The sequence below is a fragment of the Ceratosolen solmsi genome, unplaced genomic scaffold, assembly GCF_000503995.2.
Source record: "Ceratosolen solmsi marchali unplaced genomic scaffold, CerSol_1.0 scaffold43, whole genome shotgun sequence".
Classification (NCBI taxonomy): Eukaryota; Metazoa; Arthropoda; class Insecta; order Hymenoptera; family Agaonidae; genus Ceratosolen; species Ceratosolen solmsi.
In genome coordinates, this window is record NW_011948431.1 from 1,790,816 (window position 1) to 1,802,747 (window position 11,932).

Consider the following 11,932-nt stretch of genomic DNA (forward strand, 5'->3'; position numbering starts at 1 on the left):
ATAACTTTGCCTACTCTTTACTTTATTGTAAATTCTTCTTTTTCGAATTCGCTTTACAACATTGGTAATTTATCCTCTTCAAACGTTGTCACTTACGTAACGTTGGTATCCCGTTTCCAGCTGCGGTAATAATATGAAAAAAAAACCGCCTGTCTTTTTTCATATTTACTTATTTCATGAATAAAAATACAAAAACATTTATCTAATTTTACAACTTTAGTAAATACGTTTATAATGATATTTGTCATCATTGGCAAATTTTTTTTGAACTTTGTTTTTTTTGTTTTTTTGTTTTTTTTTTTTAAATTAAATAATTAATCTATACTTTCATTAACCTTGGACACTTTATTTAATACAAATAAATTTATATTTATGATTTAATAATAGTAAATATTGATTAAGAAACTGAAATAAAATATATTACTGACAAAATAATTTTCATATTTTTTAATTCTACATTATGGCATATCATAATACTTAATAAATTATTAAATTTCTTGAATTTGACGTATCTTCAATTGCATCAAATAATTTAATTAACACTTTAAATGATTTTCAGAAAATAATTTTCAATTCTAATATTATTTAAATATTATCTATACCATAATTTACATCTTATTCAACTTTTATAACTATATATAGAGATATATATATAGAGATAAAATTATACGTATGTATGTATGTATGCATATGTGCCTGATGATAGAAATTCGTTATATCAAAAAAAAAAAAAAAAAAAAAAAAAAAAAAAAATCTTATTGTTAATACTATAACTTAAATACATTTCGTTTGATTTAGAATAAAATGCACAAATAAAGTGCACAAATGCATAGTACGAATAGTCATCGATAATAATTTATTCGCATAGTTTGAATTCACTTAAATTTATGCGTAAATAAAATGGAAGATAATTTTATTAATTTCTTAAAATAATTGCTTAATACCGCATATTTGTCTTACACGGAAGCTGCGTTAAACTTGTATGCAAACATTACCGATATACTTCGTCACACGATTATTATATGCAATTTAATCATTTACTGCATCAAGCCGCTTATTGAGCTCAATATACTGTTATTTTAATTGCAGAATTGCATTCTAAAATATTCCTCAACAACTTTCTACAAATTGACGTTTAAACGAATTAAGTTTTGAAACAATATTCTTTAAAAATAAATACAAAAATGTGCAATGCACCAAATATATTTATATCCGAGAAGAAGCTCTAATCGTGAACTATTATTACAATTTAATGATATACTGTACTACTTTATTCATAGCATTAGAACGCAGATTTATCGCGTGACACAACGTCTTGCTAAACAAGCTTCATGAATGAAAATTATGTAGTCATAATTTCGATATTCTCGCATGCCTAAACAAGTGACGCCTTTAAATTTTAACAAAAGCTTCTTTATCGTGTACTACGATTTTAAATCATGAGTAAAAGCGAGAATTTCTCTTTGAATTCTGTTCTAAATATAAAATTCGTTTAAAATATTGCAATAACATGTACGTTATGCACTCGCTATACGTATATATTTTTTCTCATTTCAGTGAATAATAACCGTGTAATTAGCATGTAAAAAAATATACAATTTTCATTATATAATTTCATGTATTTTAATAATGAATTACCTGTAAATTTTGAATTTTATCAAAATTATCAAGATCAAATCTTCATTCGTGTTGATATTTCATCTGTGTTTTTTAGTTTTTTTTTTGTTTTTTCTTTTTTATAAAACAAATATTTGAAATTAATCGAATGACGTGAAATTAATATTGGTAACTATTAAAAAATGCTTATTTCTGTATTGTTCTTTTTTTTTTTTTTTTTTTTTTTTTTTTTAATTTAACGTTAACCATTGCCATTATCATTCATTTTTACTGTATTATTAATATAATTTGATGATGTTAAAATAATGTTAAAAAAATACTATTAATAATACAATTAATTATAGGATTAATTGATTATCTAATAATATAACCTATAAGTCAAATATTTTATTAAACAATAGTCAAGTTAGTTAATTATATTCTAAGCTTTTGAAAGATGTCAACTGTACGCACATTTTCAAAATAATTAAATACTTTATGAACACTGTTTCCTATATATATATATATATATATATATATATATATAAATGGTTATGAGTATTTGATCTTTTAAAGAAGGTACTTTAATATAAGTAAGCTGTTATATAAGTTTACTTTTGTTTTTTTTTTTTCGTTAAGAAGTTTAGCGTGAACGTTTGATAACTTTAAAATATTAATTGGATTGTTGTCTAACTTACATTAAATAAATTAATGTAAATTAATTGCCTACTTTGTTACAAGAGCACCCCGTAAACAATTTGTGTATCTGAATTATTTATTGGTATTACATATTCGATTTATCTTTCTTAAGGCAACTGAAGCTTAAGTTTCTAATTGAATGTTATTAAAATGAAATTATTAAGCTTTGCGAAACAAATCAATTGAGATTTGGATTACAAATAAATTATCGAATTAAAACTAAAAATAATCTACTATTAGATTAACTTTCCTTTGTAAAGAAAGTTTCTTTTCATTTTGTATTAATGAATATTTCATTTCAAGTTTTTATTTTTAAAATTGTTAAAACATTTACGTAAATTCAATGCAACTTGTGTTTAAAACTTTTTGAATTTGATCTTTAATGAAATATGAATAATGTAATATGTAATATACTAATGTATATGTTAAATTTCTCAAAAATTAAACAAAAATTGAATGATTTAATAAAAACAAATAGTTAAGGGTTTATAAAATATAATATTACATTAATTATGCCTAACATATTATATTTATCTATTATTCCTAATTGCAAATCACTTTTATTGTATTATACTGTATTGTAATTTTGTTATATTGTAATGAAATTGTAAATGTAAATTGTAAATAAATAAAAATAAAATATTGTAATAAAAAAAAACTTGAACGTCTTTTACTAAAAACATCATTTTTTTAAACAATTTTGTAAAAATTGTTATCGATTATTAAAAGTACATATTTGAAAGAATATTTTATACATAATTGCATAAGAATTTTTTCTTCAATAATGAATACACATTTTTTAAACAATTTATTTATAAATTTTATTACTTGTCCTTAATTATGTTCTTGAAAAATCTAACATTTATACCATTCTTTTAAAATGTGTTATAAAAAGTTTTATATATAATTCAAGTGTAAAATTATAAATTTTTAAAATTTTTGTTTTACATGAAAAGTGAACTGAGAAAGTTTTTGACCCTAAAACTGTTTTCGTATGAAGTATTTTCCTTTCAGAGTTGCAGCACCATTATTTTTATATAATTCTTATATACTCTTTGGAATCAAAATTGTAAAGTTCTATAAAAATGTCACTTTGTTCTAAAGAAAACTTTTCAATTAAATTCATTTATGTGAGTAAATAAACATGAATTCTAAGCAAATGATGATAATTATTGTAACTTTAGTCATTATATATTAGAATAACATATTTTGATTTTTTTTTTATAAACATATTAATATATTCTAAAATCACTTCATATTGACAAAGTTTGAATTGAAACTGTTATAAGATTTATGTATATTTAATTTAATTTTAGTCAAAAAAAAAAAACTGAAATAATTAAAGTAATCAATGTAATATGTATTTATTAATTATATTGGATTTATCGCTTTGTATTTAAAGATACTATTTCATTAAAAATGTATAAACCAAGCACATAACCATGATTTACTATCTATATTAATGAGATGTTCAAGGAATATTATGTACTTTCCGTCATCTCATATATTGTCAAAAGGTCAGATGTGCTTTAAAATTCAAGTTTACGAATTTTGTGATTAAAGCTGTCAAGATTAAGTGGATTAATTTAGTCCACAGAGATTTATATATATTTAATGATATTTTATAATAGAAATTACATGCAAGTATATATACATATATTATTTATATAAAAATTTATGTCAAATAATAACGTTACCAAGAACTATTCGGACGAATGAATCGCTAAATTTTATATTCTTTTGCCTACCTGAAACAAAAGAAATTCGAAACTTAATTAAATGTATTAAAAAAAAAAAAAAGAAAATATATTGAAACTGCATAAAAAGTGATAAATAACGAAAATAACTAAATCCTTATAGTTATTAATTAAAGATTTTGTGCTTAAATTCATATTTGTAAACTGTAGATGATTCAAAGAAAATCTATATCTATACAACTGTAAAGGAAATAGTCCTTTAAATTATACGAGATAATTAATTATGAATAAACAATTCATAATAATACCTAAGAATATAAATTTTTTAAAACTATAACTCATATTAGTGTTTGTCTTTCTAAAAGATAAATTTTCATGGCTTACGTCGGTTAAAGGTAAGTGATTGAATTTTCAATACATTTAATGTAAATAAATTATGCGCATATTATGTATATAATTTGTCTTAAAACATCTAAATAATAATTAATATTAATTTATGTACACGTGTATTGGTATGAAAGATTTTATATAAAATTGGTTGTAATAACTGGTATTTCAAAAACAAATATCTTTGAAATACGTAACCGTGACTTTTCGTATTACTTTCTTCAATTTCTTTCATCCCCTAATTTTTTTCTCCCTGTATATCTCGTCGCACATTCCCAGCTAAAAAGTATAAAATGACAAAATGCACTCTCTCTCTCTCTCTCCCTCTCTCTCTCTCTCTCTCTCTTCGTCAATGCGCATATTTGTGCGCGCAAAGAAGTTAGATTTCGAGTTGGCAAAGTTATTTGACGAGGCATCAAAAGACTTGGGTGGCCAATCCCTTCATACGCCCCCATCTTTACTTCTGTTTTTAGCCAATGCGAGCCGCTTCCATTTGGCGATTGCTCGCCACGAATGAGCACCTCGAACAAGCTCGTGATAAATCGGTGCTTTATTTCATGGGTCCACGCGAAGGAGAGCTTATTATCGATTAAGTGTGGGTGTGTATCCAACGTTGATGCCGAAGTCGGCGGGATAATCGAAATGAAAGCAAATGTTTATCTTACCTTATTAACATTGCCCTTTACACCTATGATAAAAGCTTATAATTCTCAGCGATCAAGCTGATTCATCACAATGTCTGTTACGCATTCTAATCTATTAATTGACTTTTTATGAAAATTCCGTCATTTCGTACTCTTTTATAATGAGTTTCGTTACTAAGATACTAAAATCCGTATTAATTGCTTTAAAAAAATTAATATTTGCTGTTTACGTGTACATGCATTTTATTATTAAAAACTATATTTCCACCGTTTTTTACATTAACTTATACATTTTTCTAAATGTATAATAATTATAAAATCTCTATCTATAAATATCGTTTAGAATAGTAGTTGCAGATATTTTCGATACATAGCAAACTTCAGTTAATTCATCTCTTAAAGACTAAACTCCCTTTTGGAAAAACCTTAATCTACTAAATAAACAGTTATATATTATTTGTAGCATGTTAGAGGCTTCGAGAAAATGATAATTATAACACATTAATAAATTCTTTTAGTTATGATTATCTAATAATTGTAATACATTTATATTTAAATAAGAAAATTATACAGTGTGGAGTAAGAAGAGGTTATAAAAGATGGGCCAAAAAAATTCCATTTACGAATACACTAATGTACCTCAAGATTTAGAGAAATTACAATCAATATCAGAACAATTTGAACAACTAACTAAAAAAATGGCTGATGATTGTTCTAAACATGATCAAACTAGTGAGTTTCTTTTTTATAATTACTGTTTTGCAATATTAACATTCTCTACATAATGCTTGAATACGATTAAAAAAAAAAATAAAAAATATATATATATATATATATATATATGTATATAAGCAATATAAGTACTCTCCTTTAATGATGAAATTTTATTTCTATTACCTTTAATATTCTTAGTGAAATAAAAAAATAATATTAAAAATCAGTAAATTAACAAATTTCATGAAAATTACAATACTTTAACTTGACTGTTTTTTGTTTTGTTTTTGTTTTTCATTATATTTTTATACGCATTTAATGTAATAGCGTTAAATTATTTAAAAGTAGATATAAAATTGGGTTAATTTTATTGAAATAAAATAAATTATTTTATTTTATTTTATTTTATTTTATTGTAAACTAAAGTAGTATCTACCTAGTTATTTATTATTAAGTTTATTATATAGATTAAATAATTCTGTAATATTAATTTAATAAATATATAATATTTGTAATCTTTTGTAAAGAAACAAGTCAAATATGTTTGCTATCATGATAAAAACTAAAAAACTGTACGTTTAGAAAACAATGGCGTAACATGTTCTCAGTTAAATATTGCACCGATAGAAATTATAATTTTTACAAGTCTTTGAAAAAAAGAAAAAAAAAGAAAAAAAAAAGAAAAAAAAAAGAAAAAAAATGTTTTATTTATTTATTAACCGAATAATGAAATTATTGCTATCTGAGAGTTCCATGTAAATATTATGGTTGCAATTGGTTATAAATGTCTTATAATTTTTGAAAATAACAAAAGTAAGTTTCTATATATAATATTTCCATTGAATGTAATTTTCAAACTGCTAGTATAAGAGAATGTTTTTAGTTGCATAAAGGGAAATCCTTTAAATTAATGAATAAAATATCTTGTTTCCATATGAATAGTTGTTAAAATGTTTATTTGAGCAGAGATTAAAAAAAATTTCGGTAAATTGACGCAGTTATGAATAAAATCTAAAGAATTTAATTATTATGATAAGTTTAAATTATTATTTATCATTTGCATACTTAATTTAGTTATAATCACTCCGCAAAATGCATAAAGAATAATATTATATTACTAATTCTAAAATGAGCGGCATCCTCACGTGTCATTCTAGTAAATGGTATTTCCATGAGCATTATATAAAGTATATAAGCTGATAAATTTGTGCGAATGTAGCAAAAGCGCATACAGAAATTATAAATTTTCATTCGTTTATGAATGTAGATTTACCTAGCAGCACCAGTAATTTAGATGGGCATCAACTGGAATCACATGATCCGCTGCTGTCGCCTAGAGAGATTCAAAATGACAATAATATTACTACTGTCAAAACATGTAATAACAAAAACCATCTGCAAAACATGTACGTCATTCGAAATATTTATAAAGGCTTAAACGCTGATTCTCTCTCGTTCATTCTCAATCCAAGTATAGCCGAGATTAGCCAAATAACTGCAATGAGAATGATAAAGAAATTCGAAGAAGAATCTGCAGTGCCCGATGAGGCGGTAAGTTTCGACGTATAATTTTATAATGAAATAATGGGCTAAGATATCACGAATAAAAAATAAAGATAATCGTGCGAGATAAACAGTTAACTAACGTTTATCACGTATCAAAAGTAAAGGAAAATGAAAAAACTAGTGATAACCGTTGAATATTGCAATGTAACAACGACGATATGCTAAGTCATGGGTATTCGCTGTAGCTATGGAAAATATTATTTAAAATTTCATTACAGGTAGAAAATGGAATTATCGAATCAAATGAAAATTTGGATAGTGACATTTTAAAAGAAAACGAAGAATGTACGATTAGTTATGAAAACATACTTCCAGAACCATTTATTAATGAGTCGGAAATTTTTAAAGGTGACTCTGCTGCAGATACGACAGCGAATGAAGAAAGCTTAGTACAAGATTTCAATATCATTAATAGTATTGAAAATACTTCGCCCCCGATTACTCAATATATAAAATCTGTTATTGATGACGTAACATCCACTGTTTTTGACTATGAGAGTCCAATAGCTACTCAGGATACAGTACTTATGGATACTAAAGATGTAATGCATATTAATCCGGAAGATTTGATAAATTTGGATGACAATAAAGATATACGAATTGATGTACGAAGAGATATACCTGTTAGTTTCGAAGATGTAATGCCAATTGAGGTACGACAACCTAGAATATCCAGTACTTAATACTCAAATTTTATATATTAGGAAGGGAAAGCAATAGAAATAGATTTTAAGATAGTTTAGCGACAGCAATAGAAATAAACATCATCTCTATAACATCATCCTCATCATCATTACATTATAATTAAATATAAATAAAAAAAAAAAAATTGATAAAAATTAAGTGAATGTATTTCATCTATATCAATTAATTTCGCCATTAAAATAACATAGGCTGTATAATAATAACAACAATAATAATATGTATAACAATAACAATAATAACAATCCAGTCTCCATCAGTACATTGACTTTTTGTTGACTTGCCATATCTTACATCTACCATTAATACTTCAAACACTCATGATGTTGTAATAAAAATTGAAGTACAATACACAGCATCTAGATATATTAAGTTTGAAAAAATCTATTTGCTCAGAATGAAGAAACTGAAAGCGCTAGCCGAGAGGCAAAAGAGGCGTTCAATCACTGTTCGGAGTATATCGACGAAGGTACGGACATTATGTCGCAGGTCACAGATGAAAAACATGACGAGGTCAAAACGACGAAATGGAGAAATGAGATACTGAATCTAAGGGAAAAGCTGAATGAACTGAAGTGCGAGCAAAAAGAAGCGCAAAATAAATTGAAAATAGCCGAACATAAATGCGAGTTATATAAGATGGAGTCTCAAAGCCTCGAAGCTGCCCTACATTGTATGGAGGATAAACTCAGGTACAAATGCACCCTTATTTCCATAAATCCAACAGCAATTTCTATTTTCGATTTTTCTTCCAATCATTGAATCCAATGCGAATGACGTTTTCACAGTGGTGAGAAGTCTGAATTCTGAGATACAAAACACCATAGCTCAATTTTGCAATTCCAATCCATGATTCGCATTATTTCTTTATTTTTTTATTTTTTTTTTTTTTTTATTTTTCCCTACTACATGTATAACTAAGCTGACACTAATAATTCAACTGATTATTAAGAAGAAATTTTAATGTACGAGCGAGTGAATGCTCTTAAAAAACGAATTTAAAAATAAACTTATTTGCCAAGTTCTCATATAGGGTACGTTCGATTTATATCGTGTAGAGTTCATTACATTTTTAAACCTTCGGGGCAACTTGAAATTGGTTTCAAGCCTGCTCTGAAGAGTTCACTACAATATTTATTTGAAATTCACAGATTTAAATACAAAGGATTCAATGGAAAGCCTAACAAATATACTTATCAATGTAATTTAAATAATTTTATTTTATAATTTATTTTAGCAATTTTATTTACTATGTAATTTACAATTATATTTAGAACTTTATTAGGGTTAATGTCCAAACGTTAACCGATCATTTTCCTAAAATTTACAATAGAAAAATATAATTGTATTATAGATTTTAAGAAATTTGAGTTACTTCGGCTTAGCCAAGATTTTTCATGAAAACTAGTAAATTTTCAATTGATGAAAAATGTAAAAACATTCTTCAATTATATGTCAAATTTTATGACTTGAAAACTTATAAATGTATACGATTATTTTATATATATATATATATATATATTTATTTATTTATTGTATTATACTGTGTCCTGTTATAAAACGCACTGCATTTGATGAATTTTACAAGATTTTTTAAAGCCTATTAAAACTGAGAATACAGCATGGAACATAAAACCGCGTAATATCTTGTGCCATAATTATATTATTTATTTACCACCGAGTCACTGGATTCACTAATACATGCATATAAATATATTTCATTTAAAAGTAATAGTTTAATAATTATAATATAACATATAATATAAGATTTGACAAGAAATGCAAAAAGCTCTAATCGTTATTTCAATTAGAACAATTACGATGAAAATGGAATGATCGCTTATTGACTTTGCGTTTTTAAAATAAATTATGAGATAGCCGTATGAAAAATACAGAATAGAATATCCAAATAAAATACGAATAGAAGAGAAGAAAGTATACGGACTGTCAGTAGCGATCGAGGGACAGGATAAATTTATACAGATTATCCCGCACCAACACTCCAATTGCCATGAAGGGATATAGGAACCTGTACTGCGTATAATCAACATAGTAACCGTAAGGATGAAGAGGGAGGCGTTGAAGGACAACAATGAAAGTAACCAACACCAATCAGCAGAAGAGCTGCCAATAGACGTACACACAATCTCTACTACGCTACTTTAAACAATGAGGATGAGAAGGTGAAGGTGAAGGTGAGAGGAGAAGGAAGGAGAAATATAGCACGGTGGAAAAATTAATTGATTTAATTAAATAAATAATAAAATAATAATAATAATAATAATAATAATAATAATAATGATGATGATGATGATGATGATGATGGTGATGATGGTGATGATGATGATGATGATGATAATGATAATAGAAAGAAGAACAAGAAGAAGCATTACGATAATACGACATAATTTAAATTAACCCGCTTATAGTAAATAAATGGAACTAATTTACTAATTAATATTTTATTAAATTCTAATTAGCATAAGACAAATAAGATAAAATAAATGGTAAATAATGTAACAGTTAATGCAATGTAAATATGATATTTGTACGATGAATTCGAATATCCACATCGATGTATCATTAATTTTGCTTGTAAAAGCTAAATTCTAAATAATTAAAATTAAAAAGACAAATGTCATTGCTTGAAATGTAATTTATGTGTTTATTAAGTTCTTAAAAACATGATTAAAATTATAAGAAGAAAGAATTATAAGATAGAAAATTACAAGAGACGTATTGTTTAAGTATTATTAAATGACAAATAATGCCATGTCGTTAATTTAGCATCAAAACTTCTTAAAGCTCTAGTATAAAGAAGAAATATATATTCGTATAAAATATGGAAACAAAAGCTTTTGTATTTAATTTCATATGGATAACGAAGGAAGATTTGTAAAAGTAGTCGTTACTTCCTTATCATTTTATTATTGAAAGTATCACATAATGAAATCCTAAGCGAATTATATAACCTTAATATTTAAAGTAAATGAAGTAAATTAATTAATCAATAAATAAGTGAAGTAATTAAAACAAAAAAAAAAACAAAAATTTAATATAGCACACCAGTCATTATTTATTTCTTGTTGAATCTTATCGAATGAGAATATTTATATTACGACCTTAACACGTGTAGTATTGGATAAAAAATTTACACATACGCTATGCCATATGGCATTTTAAATCATAAATTTCATTACATTTTAGAATAAATCGATTAATCCAACTGTGTACCTATTGTTAAAGGAACATCGCGGAGTTAATAAACATCGAGATTACTGACAACCAAACAAAGTCATTGATAAACAATCCAGAGATGGACAAACTCCATTAGATCAACCGCTGATTCGTAAGCCACAACCACTACTCGGGCTACTTTTTCCGATCAAGCGACATTCCACCGCTGCCGAGACGAAGAGCCATACGTAGTGCCGAACGAGCCTCATGAATGTTTCAGCGAGTTCAGTGGCTCCTTTGCGCCGACCAAGTCATCATCCCCGAATCACGAGCAACGATACCCTCGATTGGGATGGGGCTGTAGTGCCTCTTCGCGCGGATGCAAATGCAATTTCGATGTTAATGCTGCAAGGATTCGTCAGTTTGCCTTGAGGTGTCCTTGCCCCCTCAGGACTCGCCGCCGCAAAGGATGTTAATCGGTGGCAGTGCTAACGCCGCACCATACTTATGGCAATGCTGTTTTCATATAAGTGCTTCAATAAAAACAATATTCTGCGCTTGATTTAAGTGCTTGTCTAGTGCGTCAATTTCATCGCTCTTTACTCTCAAATTTCGTTTCCCGTCCTTCGCCATCTAAGCATTCTCCAAATGTAAGTATATAGTCTTATATATTCCCCTACGTCTGCGTCTGTTAGATAATACAAAATGACTTGCAAGATTTATTAACATCGTATGCGGCGATAAGCACAC

General features: G+C 26.3%; 1 protein-coding gene across 1 annotated transcript; it reads left to right on the plus strand.

The window, feature by feature from the left end:
- Nucleotides 1–5,622: 5,622 nt before the first annotated feature.
- LOC105364248 (uncharacterized) lies at nt 5,623–8,815 on the plus strand. The gene is made up of 5 exons (XM_011502135.1): nt 5,623–5,755; nt 7,005–7,288; nt 7,522–7,956; nt 8,402–8,697; nt 8,794–8,815. Exons 1-5 carry the CDS (start codon nt 5,623–5,625, stop codon nt 8,813–8,815), a joined length of 1,170 nt encoding a protein of 389 aa, XP_011500437.1.
- The last annotated feature ends 3,117 nt before the right edge of the window (nt 8,816–11,932 follow it).